Source organism: Myotis brandtii, unplaced genomic scaffold, assembly GCF_000412655.1.
Source record: "Myotis brandtii unplaced genomic scaffold, ASM41265v1 scaffold695, whole genome shotgun sequence".
Lineage (NCBI taxonomy): Eukaryota > Metazoa > Chordata > Mammalia > Chiroptera > Vespertilionidae > Myotis > Myotis brandtii.
The window spans coordinates 1,396,815-1,418,216 of NW_005370716.1; the positions used below are offsets into that span (position 1 = coordinate 1,396,815).

General features: G+C 46.1%; 1 protein-coding gene across 1 annotated transcript; it reads left to right on the top strand.

The window, feature by feature from the left end:
* Positions 1–1,266: 1,266 nt before the first annotated feature.
* CNGA2 (cyclic nucleotide gated channel alpha 2) lies at positions 1,267–6,375 on the top strand. Its single transcript, XM_005881959.2, has 6 exons — positions 1,267–1,376; positions 1,577–1,669; positions 2,303–2,473; positions 3,584–3,691; positions 4,518–4,624; positions 4,973–6,375. Exons 1-6 carry the CDS (start codon positions 1,267–1,269, stop codon positions 6,373–6,375), a joined length of 1,992 nt encoding a protein of 663 aa, XP_005882021.1.
* The last annotated feature ends 15,027 nt before the right edge of the window (positions 6,376–21,402 follow it).

The following is a 21,402-nucleotide window of genomic DNA, read 5'->3' on the forward strand; positions in this document are numbered from 1 at the left end:
GGCAATTTGGCAGGTGTGCTGGCCAAATCTGGTGGGGCATACCAATCAGCCTCAGCAGAGAAGAGTTGCTAGGAGTCTATTTTACCCCAGCCTCCCTGACTCCATGGCAGACACTGTGGAACACAGTCTCCTGTCTCTCTTCTGGATTTTGTCCTCTTGAGTTGCTCCTTCTTAGTCTAATTTGTGGACATCTCCTACTTTTCTCAACTCTTAAATATTGGTGCTGTTCAGGGCTCTGTCCTGGACCTTCACTCTGTATTCTCTTCCTGCATGAGCCCACCCACTTGCTCTCCCTTGTTTCCCACACCCAATCCTTTTCTGAGTCCTGTTCTTTTTCCTTCCTAAATATTTCTCCACTGTGCCGTGTCTCAGACTTCAGTGGTACCATCTTCTCTAGCCTTTTCCCTACCACCTCGTTTCTGCTCTTACTCCCCCTATAATCCAGTCTCCATCTAGCAGCCACAAGGATCTTACTAGAATATAATGCTATCCTTGTCATGTTCTTGATTAGTCCTTCCAAGACTTCCCATAGCCCCAAAGAGAGAGTCCTGACTTGGATCACTGCCTGTGGAGCCTATTGGAGCTCTCCCCTCTCTCCTCCTCACTCCCTTCCCCACCCATGGGGCTCCTCTCCGTTTCTCAGCTTGAGCGACATTATTTGAATAGAAAAAAAGGAACTCTGGTGGAAAAAGTCAATGAGAGATGAGACTCCTACCTGAGGAGCACGAACTCTGGGATGATCTTGGGATAGGAGAACCAGAAAGCTTGGGGTTGGGTGGCAGCTTCTGTGGGCCAAGAAGATACATCTCCTCTCGTGGGGCAGGAGTTTGGGGGCAGAGATGCTTTGGAGGTGCTCAGTAGCCTAAACATGAGCCACACATCTGCAAATCAAGCACCAGAAGATGGCTTAAACAGTTTTTTGTTTTGTATTATATCTGATAGTTCACAGTCAAAGGCTTCACTGGAGTAAAAGAAAAAGAAACACATTTTTCAATTTAACACCGGTTGCCTTTTTAATGACCTATCAGAATAGAGAGAGCAGTATTATCTTCTTGGTGCTTAGAGACTGGCACTTAGGCAATGCTGGGTCCCCATGCCCTGCACTGCAAATCAGTACCCAGATGTGCCGGTGTTTGCCAAGTGGGCCCTGGTTCTCTTCTCATTTCTCCCCTTCAGCTCTCCTGACTTATATGGGTGTCAGGGTCCCCTGTGACCTTACTCTTTGCCCTCTCCTTGGCAGGTGAGGGTCCCAGCTGTACATGCAGGATGACAGAAAAATCTAATGGTATAAAGAGCTCCCCAGCCAATAACCACAACCATCATGCACCTACTGCCATCAAGGCCAATGGCAAAGATGACCACAGGAAGAGTAGCAGGTGAGTCTGCATCATTTCAGAGATGGTCTGGAGGCTGCTACGCCCTTAAGCTCTGCCTCATTGTTGCAGAGCAATCTTTGACTCAAGAACATCCTCTTAAGGAACCATGGGATGTCTAGGCAAGTCATAAAAGAAGACAGTGCTGATAGGAGACAAGGTATGCTTAAAGAACCTTTGGTCAACTGCTTCTTCCTCTGCAGGCCAGAGTCTTCGGCTGAAGATGACACCTCCTCAGAACTGCAGAGGCTGGCAGCGATGGATGCCCCCCAGCGAGGGAGGGGTGGTTTTCGCAGGTGGGTTCCACCATGGCCCTGCTGCTATCCCCTCCTGCCCACAGGCACTGTCAATATGGATACCATGGCTTTCCTTCTTTCAGTCCCACTGGGCCTTCCCACAGAGACATTTGGGAAACACTGTCAGTGCTATTCTAGCTCAACTCTTTCTTCCTGAGGACGCTCCTTTTAACAACCTTGGAGTGACCAGAAGAGACTTCTCTTTAGATTTGCCTGTCTCAGTGTCAGGAGGGAGAGATCCTTCCCATAGAGGGGCCTGCATAGAGAGCCCTGAGATCTGAAGCCCAGAGCTGTAGGTTTCATAAGGAAATTGGAAAGCTTGGAATAACCATCTTCCTCGCCTGTCCTCTCTTAGCACAACCTCCATCTTGTCTTGGAGACCTCTTATTTGTTCTTCACAATTAACTGAGATGGCACCTCCTACAGGAAGTCTTCCCTTTCCCCTAAGGCTGCATTCCAAGTCATGCCTGAGTCCCAGCTCCCTGGCCTCAGCACTGGCCTTGATCCCAGTTCTTGGCACTGGGAAATAATGACCTGGCCCATTTCCCATCTCCCTCATCAGACACTGAGCTCCTGGGTACAGGTTCTGAACACACAGTTCTCTCTGACTTATGATTCCTCTCTCATCTCTAGGATCGTCCGCCTGGTGGGGGTCATTAGAGAGTGGGCCAACAAGAATTTCCGGGAGGAGGAACCTAGACCTGACTCATTCCTTGAACGTTTCCGTGGTCCTGAGCTCCAGACCGTGACAACACAGCAAGGGGATGGCAAAGGCGACAAGGACGGCGAGGGCAAGGGCACCAAGTATACCTGTCCAACCTGTGGGACTGGAAGGGCTCCCAAACATGCAATTGGAGGGCTCGGTGGGGTTTCTTATGTCACCATGAGCAGACTGGGTTCTACACCAAGCCCTGCCATGGCAGGGAATGGGGTAGGCAGAGGAGACCTGTTACAGTTTTAACTCTAGAATATTTCCATTGTCCCAGCTAATAGCTTTTACAACAGCCAGTGACCCACTTGCTATAGGAGCCTGTAGTGGCTTTTTCACCTAAGCTGCCCCTTGCCAGATGTCCTCTCTTTGCTCGTGAAGCAAGTATCAAGGACACCTGAATGTGGGCAGAGGGAGGGCTCAATTGCAGCCTCTATTCCAGCAGCAAGTAAACATAGAGTAGAGCGCAGTTACAAAGTGCTGTTGAGAGTTTGCCCATACCAGTGCCAATGTGAGAGCAGAGGTGGGCCTTTGAAGAGGCCATGCTGGAGGCTCACTGGCAGGGAAGGCCTAGGAACAATTGAGCAAGAGGGGGTGGGGAGAATAGAGAAGGCAGAGCTGGAGGGTATGTTCTTGGAGGAATGAGTAGGCGACTGCAGATGTCTGGCCAAGCCGACATTCCCCACCTCTGGCCAATGTAGGATAAGAGTTCTTGCCAAGGCAGGATGCAGCATCTGGGAAAGTGATTTGGGGGCTGGAGGCCAGGCAGTAAAGAGAGAGGGCGGGGTGGGCAAAAAGCACTTGGCACTCACTTGCTTGGAGTTCCTCTCTCTTCCAGGGAGGGTTGTAGGAACAGGTCCTGAGCCCTCATCACAATCCTGTGGAAGTCCCTCCCCAGGCTATGAGGTCCACCCCAATAAAAGCATTGCCCCTTGTCATTCCCTCCAGGCAAGGGGACTCCAGAGGGCATGGGAGCCAATGGGGTATTAAAATAGGAAAAGGAGTGTCCTTTGCCCATTTGAGCTCTGCTCAGATATCCAGTACCAGGCTGTGGCTCTCTGAAAAACAGGGCCCTAAGTCAACCTACCCTTTACCCTGCACATCCCCTTAGGCATTGCTTTTTAGGAACCCCTGGCCTCTAGGAGTGGGGGTGTTGCCACACTGAATGCCTGATCCCCAAGCCTGGCCTCTTTTTGTCTCCTTAGGAAGAAATGTGAAATATTTGTTTTAGACCCAGCTGGGGACTGGTACTACCGCTGGCTGTTTGTCGTTGCCATGCCTGTTCTCTACAACTGGTGCCTGCTTGTGGCCAGGTAAATAGGGAGGGTCTGGGAAGTGGTGGCCAAAGCAGCCCAATCCTCAGGTCCAGGAGTTGAGAGCATACCAGTCCCAACTGTGGACACAGAGCTTACCCTAGGCCCCTACTGCCCTATTAAAGCCCACCCCTCTCAATTAATATGCTACAAAAGTTTTATGTTTATCCTTTTATACCTTTTCCTGGTGTCTATAATCTGTTTCTACTTCTCCATCCCCACCAATACTGTCCTAGGTGAGGGTACTCTCCTCTCTCCCTCGCACAACTACAACAGCCTTACACCCATTCTTTGCAGGCACTCTTGACCCCTTCAACTCATTCTCCACACTTGCAACTAGTGTGGTTGGTAGAAACTGGGATTTGATTATGTCACTCCCTCCTCACAAACTCTTCATGGCCTCCTATTGCCCACAGGATGAAGTTTAAGCCCTCAGTATGGCCTTCAAGGCCCTCTGGACCTGGCCTTCTCTCTAGCTCCACCTTCTGGAATACCCACCCCAAGCATTCATTATTTTAGGATCACAACATGCTATTTCCTCAAGAGAAAATTTCCTCTCTCCATTTTCAACCTATGGAGATTCTTCTTGCAGTCTTGGTTACAAAGCCAATCTCTAATTAGCATTCCCTGATAACATTTTCCATTCCCCATCCCCCACCCCAGTCATTCATTCAGCAAGGATTTGGCTAAGCAACAGGCTGACTGTGACTCATTAGTTCCCCTGGTAGCCATCCCAAGCCTTGCACACAATGGGCACTCAGTTTGGGGCCTCTAGGGGAGCTCGGCTTGGAATTGAGGGGAAAATCCCAGCCCTGTTTTCCTATAGAGCCTGCTTCAGTGACCTACAGAAAGACTACTACCTAGTGTGGCTGGTGCTGGACTACTACTCAGATGTGGTCTATATTGCAGACCTCTTCGTCCGATTGCGCACAGGTAAGTGAGCAACTGAAATGCACAAGCAGGAGCATGACCCATATGTCCAAAGGCCTGAGTCCAAAATTTCAAGAAGCCCTCTCAACACAAGTTTAGACTCAACTGCTTGGCTGGGACTTGGGTTGGTGCCTGCCCCTTTTTGAATTTCATGGTCCTCACATGCCTAGTGAGCTACAGACTAGGGGATGCTCTCTTGGGGTCTTTCTGGCCATCCCTGCTACATGAGTTTCCTATACCCCTCCTTGGGAAGGAGAGTTGAGTGAATAGTTTGTCCCTTGCAGTGTGTTAGCCTATCAGGATGGAGAGGGCTGAAAGCAGAGGTGATATATTGGCTTGCATCTCTACTAGGTTTCCTAGAGCAGGGGCTGCTCGTCAAAGATACCAAGAAGTTGCGGGACAACTATATCCACACTCTACAGTTCAAGCTAGATATGGCTTCTATCATTCCCACGGACCTGGTCTATTTTGCTGTGGGCATCCACAACCCTGAGCTGCGCTTTAACCGCCTGCTACACTTTGCCCGCATGTTTGAATTCTTTGACCGCACTGAGACACGCACCAGTTACCCCAACATCTTCCGCATCAGCAACCTGGTTCTCTACATCTTGGTCATCATTCACTGGAATGCCTGCATCTACTATGCCATCTCCAAGTCCATTGGCTTTGGGGTTGATACCTGGGTTTATCCCAACATCACTGACCCTGAGTATGGCTACCTGGCTAGGGAATACATCTACTGCCTTTACTGGTCTACGCTGACCCTCACCACCATTGGGGAAACACCACCCCCAGTAAAGGATGAGGAGTACCTATTTGTCATATTTGACTTCCTGATTGGCGTCCTCATCTTTGCCACAATCGTTGGAAATGTGGGCTCCATGATCTCCAACATGAATGCCACCCGGGCCGAGTTCCAGGCCAAGATCGATGCAGTCAAACATTACATGCAGTTTCGCAAAGTCAGCAAGGAGATGGAAGCCAAGGTCATTAAGTGGTTTGACTACCTGTGGACCAATAAGAAGACTGTGGATGAGCGAGAAGTTCTCAAAAACCTGCCAGCCAAGCTGAGGGCTGAGATAGCCATCAATGTCCACCTGTCCACACTCAAGAAAGTACGCATCTTCCAGGATTGTGAGGCTGGCCTGTTGGTGGAGCTGGTATTGAAGCTTCGTCCTCAGGTCTTCAGCCCTGGGGATTACATTTGCCGCAAGGGGGATATTGGCAAAGAGATGTACATAATCAAGGAGGGCAAGTTGGCAGTGGTGGCTGATGATGGTGTCACTCAGTATGCCCTGCTTTCTGCTGGGAGTTGCTTTGGGGAGATCAGTATCCTTAACATTAAGGGTAGCAAAATGGGCAATCGACGCACAGCCAATATCCGCAGCCTGGGCTACTCAGATCTCTTCTGCTTGTCCAAGGATGATCTTATGGAAGCAGTGACTGAGTACCCTGATGCCAAGAAGGTCTTGGAGGAGAGGGGCCGAGAGATCTTGATGAAGGAGGGGCTGCTGGATGAGAATGAGGTGGCAGCCAACATGGAGGTGAATGTGCAGGAGAAACTAGAACAGCTGGAGACCAACATGGAGACCTTATACACTCGCTTTGGCCGCCTGCTGGCTGAGTACACGGGGGCCCAGCAAAAGCTTAAGCAGCGCATCACGGTTCTGGAAACCAAGATGAAGCAGAATGAGGACGATTACCTTTCTGATGGGGCAAACAGCCCTGAGCCAGCTGTTGCTGAAAAACCATAAAGGCTAGGGCCTAACTGCCTCTCCAACCTTGGCCTTGACCCCAGGAGCTAGAAGAGCCATGTAGGTCTTCACATTTGAATATATTACCCCCAGGTTGCCTTGAATTTTCTCCAAAGCCTATCTGTTACCAGGTTTCAGGCTCAATAACCCAGGAGCCCTCCTCTAAGTCCAGCTATCAGCTAAGCTTTTGCAAAGTGCAGACCTTGTTGGCTTGCCTTCCAGGAGCTTCAGCCTGCCCCGTTCTGAGGAAGAAAGAGGAGAGCAGCTGAACTGTCTTCAAGGGGTCTCTTCTGGGACGGGGAGTCTAGGCAATAATCTATGAAGGAACCCATCTGCAGACAGAATGGTGTGCACTCTGTTGCAGTACTCCCCTATCTTCGGGTACCTTTGTACTCAGGCACTTCCCACTTGATTCTGGTCCTTGCTTTTTCTAATATATGTTCTGAATATCCTCATTTCCATGCAAATGTATATAACTCAAATGCTGGTTGCAGACATTTATCACAGGCACCCATTGTCTGTCTCTCAGGCAAAGAGTGTGGAGGTGGGCAGGGAGAAGGGTTCTCAGTCAGGAATACCTCTCCCTGCCAGGCACTCCAACTTCTGCTCAGTTGATCTGTCTGTCTGCCACCAGGAGTGGGATCTCTGCAGTCTTCTCTGGACCAAAGAGGTGATGATGCTTCTAGCTTCTGGTCCATTCCAAGGAAGAAAGTGAGGAGCAATGTAACTGGCAGTCAGCCAGTGGGCAATGCCACCAGGAGAAGAAGGTGGCCAGGAGCTCTGGCCATCATCCCTCTATGCAGAACATTTCCAAAAAGGCCCTGAAAGCTGGCGGTGGGTGGGAGACTCTTCAAGAAAATATCTGCAGTAGAGGCACTTTCAAGTTAATAAATTCCTTTGAATCATTTGTGGTTATTTCTCAACTTTGTTACTCACATTCTTTCCTTTCCTCTCTCAACCCCTCTCTCTTTTCCCATATTTCTCTTTCCTCCTATCCAGGGATCACTCACTTGGAATACCCTCTGCTGTCTTCCTCTGCCTGCCTAAGCTTACCTCCTGGTCCTTCAGGACTCAGTTCAGGTACCATCTTCTTGGAGAAGGCCCCCTTGATTGCACTTGATTCCATGCTATGCAGTCAATAACTGCCCTCTCTAGGCATTCACAGTGCTCACTGGCTCATATCACACTATGTGGTTGGTTTTGAAGGATCTAATTTCCCCTGCAGACTGTGGGCTCTGAGGGCAGGGCCAAGACAGTCTCTCTCACTGCTCTGTCTGCAGTTTTGTCATTGAGGAGAATGTTTATTCACTGTGGCAGTAATCAGATACACCATAGCTCTATGGTTCTATTTGCCAGCAGCCACATATTAACAGAAACACTAGCTATGTCTGGGAAGTTGGGGAGGATCTTCTAAAGAAGCAGATATTTGAGTGCGTACCACTGGATTATCAGGAACCTAAAGGACAAGTCTTAATTGGTGGGAAAGAAAAGCTAGGTACAGATTCGGATGCCTTTGTGCATACCAGTTCTCCCCCCCCTTCAATTGTGGTAAAATACACATAAAATTTACCATTTTGAGTATTTTTAAGTGTGCAGTTTGGTAGTGTAAAGTACATTCACATTTTTGTGAAACAAATTTTCAGAACTTTTTTTTTTCTTCCCAATCTAAAACTGTGTCCCCCCACTCTCCAGTCCCTGGCACCCAGAATTCTACTTTCTGTCTCTATGAATTTGACTACTTTAGATGCTCATAAAAGTGGCATCATACACTATTTATCCTTTTGTCGCTGGCTCATTTTACTTGGTCTAACATCTTCAAAGTTCATCCATGTTGTAGCACGTGTCAGAATTTCCTTCTTTTTTTAATGTTGAACAACATTCCACTTTATTAACCACATTTTGTTTAGCCATTCATTCATCAATGGACATTTGGATTATTTCCATCTTTTAGCTACTGTGAATAATGCTGCAGTACACATGAATATATACATATCTGTTTATGTTTATGCTTTTACTTCTTTTGAGAATATACCCAGAAATGGAATTGCTACATCATATAGTAATGTTATTTTTTTTTATTTATTGAGGAAACACCATACTGCTTTCTCTAGTAACTGCTCCATTTTACATTCACATCAACAATGGACAAGCTTACAGTTTCTTTACATACTCACCAACACTTGTTTTCTGTGTTTTATGGATGTAAGGTGATATTTCATTGGTATTCATTTGATATTCATTTCCTTTATGATTAGTGATGTTAAGCATCTCTTCACATGCTTGTTCAGGTCTTTTGTCTTATTTGGAAAGTGTCTATGTAGTCTTTTGCTAATTTTTTAATTGGGTTGCTTGGGATGTTTTTGTTGTTGTTAAGTTGTAGGAGTTCTTTATATATTCTGGATATTAACCCATATCAGTTATATGATTTGGAAATTTCCCCCATTACATAGGTTGCCTTTTCACTCTGTTGATTGTGTCGCTTGATGCACAGTTTTAAATTTTGATGTAGTTCAATTATCTATTTTTACTTTGTTGCCTGAGTTTTGGTGTCACAATTCATTATTATTAGAATTCATTTTTGTAGTCTCCTTTAATTCTTATTTTTAAAATATATTTTTATTAATTTAAGCGTGGAAGGAAGAAGGAGAGAGAGATATATAAACATCAATAATGAGAAAGAATCATTGATTGGCTGCCTTCTGGGGATCAAGCCTGCAGCCCGGGCATGTGCCCTGACAGGGAATCAAGCCATGACCTCCTGGTTCATAGAAAGCTACGCCGGCTAGGCTCTAGCCTTCTTTTAAATTTAATGTAATTTCTTGGTCTCTTCCCTAGCTTACAAAGTAATAAATCTTAACCTAGAGCAGACTGTATTATGGAAAAACTCTGATTGACACAACATGAGTCATATGCCCAACCATAGACCAATTATCTGTAAATATAGGGTACTATAAATTGACTGTACTTTGGTTACATGAACATCTATGTCAGTGATGGCGAACCTTTTGAGCTCGGCGTGTCAGCATTTTGAAAAACCCTAACTTAACTCTGGTGCCATGTCACATATAGAAATTTTTTGATATTTGCAACCATAGTAAAACAAAGACATATATTTGATATTTATTTTATATATTTAAATGCCATTTAACAAAGAAAAATCAACCAAAAAAATGAGTTCGCGCGTCACCTCTGACACGCGTGTCATAGGTTTGCCATCACTGATCTATGTGGTCATGGATGCAGGTCACTCTGATTAATAGGCCCAGCATGATTACATAGGAAAAAGATGCTGCTTGGTATACTTTTATCCTCTAAAGTTGTCTGGAGAATGCTTCTTAAAAATTCTGGAACTATCTATGGGTCAAATGTCATAATAAGTCTGGAAGAGATGTTCAGAATGCTCTAGTGCCTTCATTGTCCTGTGCTTACTTACAATGGCTGCAGTTTGGTGGTTCATAATGTGCTCAAACTTTTGGGTTCAGTTCCTCCCCATTACCTAGCTCCAACATAAAAGCTTTTATCTAAATATATTTTAGAAATAAAACTTACTCAATGAGAGAAATCTCCCTCTCAGCTCATTCAGACACACTTCATATCAAGATGTTCTTTTTGGAATATTTTCCAGTTATCAGCTTTCACTATTCTTTTCTCTTAACATTTCATTCTAACCCTGTGTTACCACTTAACTTTATTTATACTATCCAGAATATTGATGCTTGGGGACTAGCTACTATGCAAATGGACAGTGTATAAAAACTTATTAGTTAGGTTGTTGATGTTTTATTTTTTCTGTGTACTTCCTTCTCCTTAATCATTTACTTTTGACAAAGTTCCTAGTTTCTTATGGTGTTAGAATTATGCATTGTCAACTGTGGGTGGAATGGAGGGGCCATATAGCATTATATTAGTTTTAGCTGTACAATATTGTGATTCAATGTCTGTATACACTACCAAGTGATCACCATCAAAAGTATAATTAGCACTTTTCATCATACAATTGAACCCCTTTACACATTTTGCTCCCCTAATCCATTTACTCTCTAGTAATCACAATCTGTTTTCTTTTTTAAAAATATATTTTTTATTGATTTCAGAGAGGAAAGGAGAGGAAGAAAAAGAAACATCAATAATGAGAGAGAATTCGTGATTGGCTGCCTTCTACCCACCCCCCCCCCACACACACACACACTGGGATCAAACCTTCAACCTGGGCATGTGCCCTGACTGGGAATCAAACTGTGACCTCTTGGTTCATAGGTTGATGCTCAACCACTGAGCCATGCCAGCTGGGCCCAATCTGTTTTCTTTATCTGTGAATTTGTTTTGTTTTGCTTGTCTAATTTTTTTTGTCTTAGATTCCACATATGAGTGAAATGATATGGTATTTGTCTTTTTCTCTCTGATATTTTACTTAGTATCATACTCCAGACTCATCTATGTTGCTGCAAATGGCAAGATTTCATTATTTTGATATGGATGAGAAGTAATATATGTATATGTGTGTGTGTGTGTGTGTGTGTGGGTGTGTGTGTGTGTGGGTGTGTGTGTGTGTGGGTGTGTGTGTGTGTGGGTGTGTGTGTGTGTGGGTGTGTGTGTGTGTGGGTGTGTGTGTGTGTGGGTGTGTGTGTGTGTGGGTGTGTGTGTGTGTGGGTGTGTGTGTGTGTGGGTGTGTGTGTGTGTGTATAGCCTATATAATAAAGAGGTAATATGCAAATTAACCCTCACACCCTCACAAGATGGCTGCCTATGACCAGGCTGGCAAGGCGCGGGGTGGGGGGGGGTTAGTGAGGGACGACCAAACAACTGAACAAGCAGGCTGCATTGGGCGACCAGGCCGGCAGGGAGACCTGTAACATTACCCATGCCTGGGCCATAGTTCCTGAGAATGGCAGTGGTAAGAAAAGTGCATTCATGATGGAACAGTGGTGTATGCTCTCCATTTGGGTGTTGGGTTGGAAGAAAAAGCTCTAAGCCACTTTATTGCAAGAGAGGCTGAGCCAAAAGGAGATGGAGTCCTTGTAGACCCAGCCAGCTGCTTGCCCAGATGCTCATTGCTAATGGTACACTAAGGAACTCAGTTTTCACCATGTGCTGGAATCTGGAGTAGGCATTAGTTTGTGACCCAAGGATGGCAATGTGCCCAGAGGCAGAGGGATAAGTGTATTGAAAAATGTTGCCTTGGTTTCAACAAGAAATCTGAAGCATTTCTCCTCACAACCTGGATTACCCCCAGTCCAGCCCCAAAGGGTGCCTGATTTCCAGCCCATTTCAATTGAGAAGACTTTGTACCTTGAATCCGGTTTTCCCAAGGTCAAAGCAGGTGGCTCATATGGGTAACATGGGGAGCCCAATGGTTTGGAATTCAGACTTCAGTTTCAGCTCTCACCCTCCCCCAACTTCTGTTTCCCCAGACATCCTTGGTCCAATCACCCATGGCTTTTTGCAGTGCCTCAAATGTGTATGTTCTCTTCAGCTTACAGATCTTTTCTCATGCTGTTTGTACTGCCTAGATCACCCTTTTCTGTCTTTTCTTTCTCTGAGACTCAGTTCACAGGCCCTTCCTCTGAGCCCCACCATAGCCTTCTATGTGAGACCCCTTTGCACACTGGACTACAAGTGTCTGTTTAGCAATTGACCTCTTCTCATCTAAACATATTTTGTTCATTGAGAAAAAGAAGAAGTGACAGAAAGACTATCCATTGTAGCTTGTAGTGTGTGAGCTTGTGTGTGTGTGTGAGAGAGAGAGAAAGAGAGAGTAAGGCAGGAAGGAGAGACAATGTGTGTGCGTGTGTGTGTGTATGTGTGTGCGTGTGTGTGTGTGTTTGCACGCCTGTGTGGATGTGGTGTGGATGTCGTGTGAATGCTTGTCTGAGCACCTGGATGTCTGTGTCTGATCGTTGCTGCTCTCTTCCCAGCCCCCTTCCTGCCTGCTCTCTCTGCAATAGCGTGACTCTCTCCTGTCTGTCGTCAGCTGCCACCCACGCTTCTCTCCCATAACTGACTATAATATAAAAACTGAAGTACATTTTCCATTATGTGTTGTATTTATTCAGCACAGTCTGATGTTCCCTGATCTTAATTTAAAAAATGTATAAATTGGAGTGTTTTATCTGTATATGGGCAATCAATTTCCTTTTTTTCTGCATTGGTAAGCTTTTATAAAAAACAAAAACCCCTGCTCCCACCCACCATTCTCCCTCCCTTTTGGGTATGACTTTTGGTGGTCCATGCCTGTTTTGCAGATTGCTGCCTCTACCTCAGTCCAGCCTGAGTCCCAGCTTCAGCAGCATCTATCTGTCCCCCAGTTTGGATCTTAAAGCTAGTCTGAATTCTTGCCCCTCCCTTCAGGAGAGGCCAAGGCAGAGGGTCCTCCGCTTCTGTGTAGCCTGAAAAGAAGCTCAGAAGCCCCCAGTCCATAGAGACAGGGAACCCAGCCACCAGAGGGCGCATGAACCTAAGGAAAGGGTGGTGGCCTTTGTTCTGTGAACCCCCTCTCCCTCCAACATGAAGCAGTGGGCTGACTAGGGCCCACTGAGGCAGTTAGGTGATTGCTCCCAGGGCCTCACCAAGCTGTAGAACCAGGTCTCTCTCCCTGAATGCCCTACCATTATCCCTCTGAATACCTTCAGAGATTCTGGGGTGTCAAAGCCAATGGCTCAGTTGAAATTTGTGTATGCTAAGTGCCCAGACTCTGCTGGAGATTGGGGATGGAGGCCTGCGGACTGAAAGGTCCCGGGTTCGATTCCGGTCAAGGGCATGTACCTAGGTTGTGGGCACATCCCCAGTAGGAGATGTGCAAGAGGCAGCTGATCGATGTTTCTCTCTCATCGATGTTTCTGACTCTCTGTCTCTCTCCTTTCCTCTCTGTAAAAAATCAATAAAAAAATATATATAAAACAAAAATAAAAGTTAAAAAAAAGATTGAACTGCAAGAAAACCTAGGAACTATGGTTGTCATTATTCATTTTTATGTGTATTCAGAAAAAATACTAGTAGTCCACAAGACCATTGATGTGAAGGCTATTACTGCTTATCGTGGAGCTAAAGAAAAAGTGATCTGATTTAACAAAAATAATTATGTAAATAATTATTCCAATGGCACATGAAGGTAGTGTACAAGTATGGTAAATATCCAAATGCCTACCTGACACCACCATGGTATTTCAAAATTAGCACTGTCATAACTCACCTCTTGATTGCTTTTCTCCCAAACCAGCTCCCTCCCATCTTCCCCATGTCAATAATGGCATGTCCACCTTTCCAGTTACTCAGACCCAAAACTGTGAAGTCATTTGACCCCTCTCTTTCTTTAAACCACCATATCCAACCAGCCAGGAAATGTTCTCCACTTAACTTTCAAAGTAAAATCAGAATCCATGCATCCCTCCCACCTGCATTGACCTTATCCTGGTCCAGGCCATGACCAGCTCTCTTCTGGAAGGCTGTACTCATCTCTAGACTGCTGTCCTTGCTTTCACCTTGCCTATCTACAATCTTCTCTGCCCAGCCACGGGGGTTTTTTAAAAATGAGAATCCTGTCACATCACACCCCTGCTTAAAATCTCCCAGTGGCTTTTCATTATTCTTATAATAAAGCCCAAACTCATGACCCTGGTCTTCAGTTTCTGTCTGTTATGGCCCCTGCCTGCATCTCTGACCCTGCCTGCTCTTTCTCTCCTCCTGCTTCTTTCCACCCCAGGCCCTTCAGTCTCCATTTATTTCCTTGTACATGCCTACTAAGCTTCTTCTTGTGTTGGTGGCCTGGCACTTACTGTTCCTCAGTCTTGATCCCTCTTCCTCTGGACCTTGCCATGGCAGGCTCCTTGTCTTCAGGGCTCTGAAGGAGCCCTCACAGAGATCCACATAAAAAATAGCCCCCTTCTTCTCTATCACCCTTATCACATCACCCTGTTTGACTATTGTTTTTTAATATATTTTTATTGATTTTTTTACAGAGAGGAGGGGAGAGGGATAGAGAGTCAGAAACATCGATGAGAGAGAAACATCGACCAGCTGCCTCCTGCACACTCCCTACTGGGGATGTGGCCGCAACCAAGGTACATGCCCTTGACCGGAATCAAACCTGGGACCCTTCAGTCCGCAGGCCAATGCTCCATCTACTGAGCCAAACGGTTAGGGCTGACTATTGTTTTTAATGTTTTCCTATCTTTTTTCTTTGTTTAATTTTTTTATTGCTGACAATATTACAGGTGTCCTCTATTCCCCCCTCCTGTATCCCCCTCCACCCAGCTCCCCATCCAACCTCCCACCCCTGGCTTTCACCACACTGTTGTCTATATCCACGAGCTAGCTGTGCATATATGCATATAGTATATGTGCTTTGGTTAATCTCTTGCTGTCCTTCCCAACCCCTCCCGTCTGAGATCTGTCGGTCTGTGCCATGCATCCATGCCTCTGGACCTATTTTGTCTGTCAATTTATTTTGTTCATTAGATTCCACATATAAGTGAGATCATGTGATATTTGTCTTTCTTTATAGTATTATTACTCCCTGCAATCATCTTGTTTGTTTCCCCGTTTATTGTCTTTTTTCCCCTTTTGACTATCAACACTCTGAAGCGGATATTACTGCTGGTTCCCTGCTGTATTGCCAGCACCTAGAGCAGCCATTGGCATGTCACCCTGCTCTTTATTTTCTTTAATTTTTTTTTGTTTATTTAAATGCCTAATGCCGGGAACTCCTTGAGTGACTCGCTCCCTCCCTTCTCTCTAATGGATTAGATCACATGTTCTCAGTCTCATCTATCTCTGCCCAACCTCATATGCCCTGAGAGTGCTCTGGCCTTACAAGAACTTTTGCATTACATAACCCACCTGGAACTGTCCCACAGGAAGTCAGCTTATACCTACCTTTTCCCTCAAATTTCTGCCTACAGCATCCTTCTCATCCTTCAAAGTCAGCCCTAATGCCACCTCCTCCTGGAAGTTTTCTTTGATTCCTTACAAGCAAGTGTTTTGTTCTTGTCCCCACTGCTCGTTTGTATTTGTGTCTTTGTTTCCCTTACTCCGTGGGGAGAAGTCTGTGTGGGAGTCACACTGTTACTCATAGCCAAGGCTACTTGAGGCTGGGGGTATGAGTGGGGACTTGGCCCCTAGAGATCCCTGCTGAAGGCCATAAGCTCAACAGGGAGCCGGAATCGGCAGACATGTAGTGTCATCTGGTCCTAGCAGGAGAAATGGTTTGCCTTACTGGTTGTGGGTCATCTTCACCCTGGCATGGACTGAGATGCCACATACTAAGTGATTTTACTCCTCTCCAAGGCATACATTTCCTTGGAAGGATTAGCCAGCCCTGATTTAGGGCCCAATAGCAAGCCAGCTACAGTTAGCCCCAGCCGGGAGGGTGAAGAAAATGCATTTCTAGCTAAAATGGTTTGCTAAGTACAGGTCCAAAGGATCTCAGTGCTGTGGCTAGGACCAGGGCCATGCTAGTGGAGGTCCTGACAGGGACACTGGCTTGGAAGATCAGTAATGTAAGCTAGGTTTTGTTCTCCCCTGTTTGCTGGGGACTTAGAAATTTCTGACCTTGGAAACCTGGGGCATAGCACAGTGGGGGAGTTGGGGAAGAAGACATCTTATTTATTTCCAACTAAACCATCCTTTATTGGCTCCTCCAGGCTGGGTGAGGCCCTGGTATTTTCCAGCACTTTCCACCTAATTGTACTCACAAGTCTAAAACCAGGTTAGGGGGTTGGAGCAAATTGCTGCTTTGCCCTCCATGGATAGATTTGTCCCTGAGAACCTGATGTTTACTCAGGGTCTCAAAAGGTTCAAAGGAGCTGTCTGGGTAATCTGAGTGGTGTACCAGATCCAAAGAGTCAATTGGGCAAGGATGCTGAAGAACAAGGCCAAGGGCCTCAGTCTGTGGATGGAATGGAGCATGAATCAAATGCTCTCATAGGCTCCACAGACTGGAATTAACTTTGCTTCACTGGCTAAACTTAGACAAGTGTCTTTCCCTTTTAGACTCAATTTTTCACTTATTTTAAATAAAATGCTTCCCAGGGCCCCTTTCAACTCTCCTGGGGCTTGGAGGAAAATGGATTTATCTTATTTCAACTCATACCTTTGTGTCACTCAAGTTTTTCAAGCCACTAACTTCCAGGCAGACTTTCACATTTGCCAGTTTCTATGGATCAATGTATTTAATTAGATGGGTTTTCTTGTTTCTCCTTTATTGAATCAAGTAAGCAAATTAAATTGGGCAATATGTTGTTAGGTCATTTAAATGCTAACTTGATTTCATAATCTGGACTTGTGCCTTATGCAAGTCCTTTCAACTTCTTCCTGGAGTGGTAGAATCAGAGGCCGGTTGTAGGAGTAGTTATCCTTGGACCTATAGGTTGATCCTCTGGCTCTTGAGGGTCTGAGTTCTGGGGCATAACTGGACTGTCTTTACAGGTTTAAGAGGGCAAGATGGGTGGTTAGAGGGACTTCAGGACTAGTGTTGGATAGGAACAGTGGTGAGATGATAATAATCAAAAGTTCCCAGTGTTGCCCATGAACAAGGGTCTGCCTTGAATTTTCAGCCTCTATAGGTAAGGTCTCTGGAGACCCTTCCACTCTGGCTTTTTGGGGCACTCAGGCTTTGGGGAAGTGGGAACTGATGCAGGTTGGAGGGGTACGCAGGCTTTGGGACCCAGGTCTTGGAGGCCAAGTGAGGTGGGGTAGGTAGGCTACTGGGATGGGGGTGAGCAGCAACCTGGGAAGCCAGGCTGTATCCAGCTCAAGACCTCCCTCCCAGCTGCTGTTCCATTTCTGACCACAGAATATAATGGGGGCGCTCTCGCGCCATGAGTAGAGCACAGCGCTGTGCTTTCCAAGCCATTGCCCACCCTCCAAGTAGCAGAATACCTTTAGGGGGATCTGTGCTCCAGGGAGCTGGGCACCCCAAGGCCCTGGGAGAGAAGGGGTTTGAGCGAGGTTAGAAGTGCGACCACGGGTACAGGGCATGGCAGAAGGAAGCTATACGAGCTCCTATACAAGCTCCTGTCTCCGATTTCCCCATCTGGCTCCACAGAGCCAGGAACCTTCCCCTCTCCTCTTATGCCAGGGACATGACCATATCTGCCAGCAGCACAGTACCTCGCTGCAGAATCATTGTTCTCTTTCCTTTTCTTGCGTGAGGAAAGGTGAGAGGGGCATAGCTGTGGAACATATCCCTCTGGAACCTGTTCTAAGAGAAGATGGGGCTGGGGCCACTAGGCTACCTTCCTGGTTCTTAGAGCGAGCAGGCAAGTCTTTAGTCAGGCTGCCCAGACCTTTAGAATTCAGGAAGATAGTGACAGGATGTGACAGTAGTACAGGGACAATGGCCGGAGGGCTCAAGCAGAGGCTAAGGACAGGCACTTGGGGGCATGGGGCTTGGTAAATAACATTAATAAGGCGACAACCTGAGCTGGCAAATTGGGAATGCAGACAGGGCCCCATGGCTGAGCTGGCTGTCTGCCTATGAGTCACCTCTGCAGATCAATTTCATTCCTGAGCACTACGATATGTAATGTGTTTAGAAAGAGAGGCTGGTTGTTAAAGCCCTCCCGCAAAACAATGGAACAATTCGGGGTGCCTGACAGTGGCCCAGGAGCATTGCCTCCTTATGCCAGGCCCAGAGCCATGGACTTTGTCTTCTCCTCTCCTTGACCCCTCTATTGTAAGGGCTGGCAGCAGTTCCCCAGGTTTCAAGTTGAAATTGACCTTCTCCAGAGACACCCTGATTTGAGGGTCTCCAAAGATCCCCTCAGTCCCATTTAATCAAGTCACCTATGGTGGCTCAATCTCTTTGTCCCTGTTCATTGCTTGGCCCAGAGTACATGCCAATAAATAGTTTTTGAAAGAATGAGGAAACCAGTGTATTTCTCTAATTTTTAAATGTGCTTGGATTTGTCTGTGTGCTATACCTATGAAATCAAAGTACAGCCCTTTAGGAAACAAGTCTGTGTCCAGTGTGTCCGTAGCACAGCAGGGATTTCAGGAAATAAACCAGTTCTGTTCGGGTATAAGCCAGGAGGTAGGTGGGGAAATCATCTAGGAAAGAGGAAATCTGCCTGGAAAGAGTCCCAGAAATGCAGCTCATTTTGCAAGCATGGTCTTGCTCTTCCTTTTCTGTTCTGACCATGTGGAACAGAAAGCAGTTTTCCTTGGCTCAAAGACAGGGTAGGAAAGGCAGTAACTGTGCGAATGTGCTGAGAGCTAATTGTGCGTGTTATAGGACAGCTTTAGACATTCTCTACAGAAAGATCCATTGAGTAGGTGATTCAAAGCACCGCCTGCCATAGGGATTGCTACCCGGAAGCTGATTCTGAGCCCAGATGTGAAAGCAGCCCCCAGCTGAGCCACCATGGGGCCAAACCCCAGGTGTCTGATGGGTTGTTTACCTAAATGCAGAGATAACATCATAACCAAATGAAGTAAACCCTGATTGGTGACATTTGAGGATTTTGAGTTGGAGCCTGCTGGAACTTGATATTTGTCTATTTTCAAATTTTGCTATGTATTGAATATTTTTTGCCGGTAAAATATTCTCTTTATTGTTTATTTTATTTTTAATTTTTATTGAATTTATTGGAGGGTGACAATGGTTAATAAAATTATTGAATCATTTTTTGAATGGCACAAAAAATCCGATTTATATTCCACTATCTGATTCATATTTGCCTGTTATTTTTTTAAATTTATATTTATTGTTTAAATTATGACAAATGTCCCCCCTTTTCCCCATTTGCCTCTCATATTTGTCTGTTATTTTAAGAGTGTATTTTTCATAGCCAGCGACCACAACTAAATCTGTCCTATCCCCCTTACTTTTGGGGAGACCTAGTCCTTTGGTCTTAGTGGCCTTGCAAAACCATAAACTTTGAGCTGGAGGCAGTTTGCCCCCTGCTACACAAAGGAGCAGAGTCTGTAGAAAGTGGCCAGCTATGAGTTGCAGCCACACACACACACACACACACACACACACACACACCTGGGTTCTGCCTGGCTTCCATTGTGGGGCTTTACCCTGGACCTGGAACTGGGTCCCAGCCCTCCACCTACCTCACTGGGGCATCAAGGGGCTTGGAGGATAAGTGAGGCTGTGGTCCACTCTGAGTGGAGAAATAAAGGAAGAAGGAAGGAGGACAGTGGCAACATTATGCTGGGGACTTGCAGAGTACTCAAGGGAGCCAGGAATAGGGATGGATGCACAGACATGGACTCAAGTTTATTGTACAAGGGGCACTGAGGGCCAGTTAAGGCCTTACACTTGGGCAGTCTAAGAACTGATGCCAGAAACAAATCTAGGGTGACACTGGGAAAGCCTGGGCCTCAGGGTCCCCATATTAAACAGAGAACTGGACAAGTTGCCCTTTCAGCTGTGGTGATACTGGCTTATCAAGGCCCATTTTTCTCCAGGCACTGCTCATATGTGTTTTCATTTAATCCTCTCATTAACTTGACAACTTGGGGGGTCCCCATTTTGCACATGCAATAACCAAAGCACTGGAAATTTAAGAGGTTGGCCACAGATGCACAGTTAGAAAGTGGAAGAGCTGGGGCTGGAACACGGTTAGTTGGCTCCACACTGATTTGGCTTGCCGTATCAAGGTACTTCCTGATGGAGTTGGTCCAGGAGCCTGGCATTCTGAGCTATTACCCAGCAGCAGCAACTTGACAGATGGAAAGGCCAATCTGATAGGGACAAACCTCAAAACGGTTCAAGGGAGGTGGTTTCCTTCAGTCAGCTGTCTTCAAGTTGGGAAGTAGGGCACCGCCCACAGGGCAGCAAGTGTTTAATCATTGTTTTAGTGATGGCTGAGGCTCTTAATATTTGCTTAATTACTTGCTGTTTCCATTGCCTGCATTCTCTGTCCACCAATCTCTACATTATTGACTCCTTGAAATTCAGCCCTTAGCTTAAATGTCACCATGCTTGGACACCCACTTTAAAGTAGCCATTCAGCCACTTTCTGTCACATCACCACATTTAATTTTCTGGCCAGCACTGCTCACTCATATTGTCCTTCTTAATCGCCTTCTTTGTTCAATGCCTCTCTCTCTCCTCTCACTATACTGCCAACCCTGTGAGTGTAAGATCACTCCTCTCTTGACCCCTTTTGCACCCCTAAGACCTGGCACTGTGCTTGGCATCCAGCAGGAGCTCAATGAATATTTGCTGTAAAACCCAGAGGAAGAAGTGACTAACTTCATCTGGGAGCATTAAGGAAGGGATTGGAGGATGAGTAGGAGTTTTCCAGGCAGAGAAACAAGACATGATATTTTTAGTAAGGAAAGTATACATACAGAATCTAAGGTAGGAAAAGGCTTGGCGTGTTTGGAAGAATGGGGAAATGCTTTAGCTGAAGGGCTGGGTGTGAAAAAAGACAATAGATAAAGCGGGAAAGGCAGGCGGGGCCTAATCATGGAGACTCCTGAAAGCCATGCAGAGGCATTTGCAGTTTGTTAGGTTGTCTACAATATTTGAAAGCAGGGGAGGCATGCGTTCAGATTTTTGTTTTCATACTGCATCTCTGCTGCCAGCAACATGAACAGAGAGCTGGTGAGCAGTGTCATTTTTGAAAGAGGAGTCCATGACAAATGCTCTGTCAGACAGGAAGGTACACATGGGCTGTGTGAAGTGGCCCAGCTTGTAAAGGAACAAAAGGCACTTGTGTTGGAATGTTAGCATTACCACCTCCCGCCTTGACTTTCCCTGACCAAAGGTGCTGGGCTTGAACACCAAGACCTTGGGGAGGGTTTGCTTTCCTAAGCATCTTGAGACCCAGTGGCACCAATGAGGTAACTACGGGGGCCTCCAAACAAAGAAAGAGCTGCCAGAAGCCCCTCTAAAGACAGGGAATATACTGAATGTGTCCTACCAGCTTGTCCTGCAGCCTGGAATTGTGTCACTCCTGCCAGAGCTGGGTCCTCCGAAGACATCTCCATGCAGGGTGAGGATTAAGGCCTCTGGGCACACAGTGTGGTACATGGACCCAAACCTATGCACGTGTACACACACACACACACACA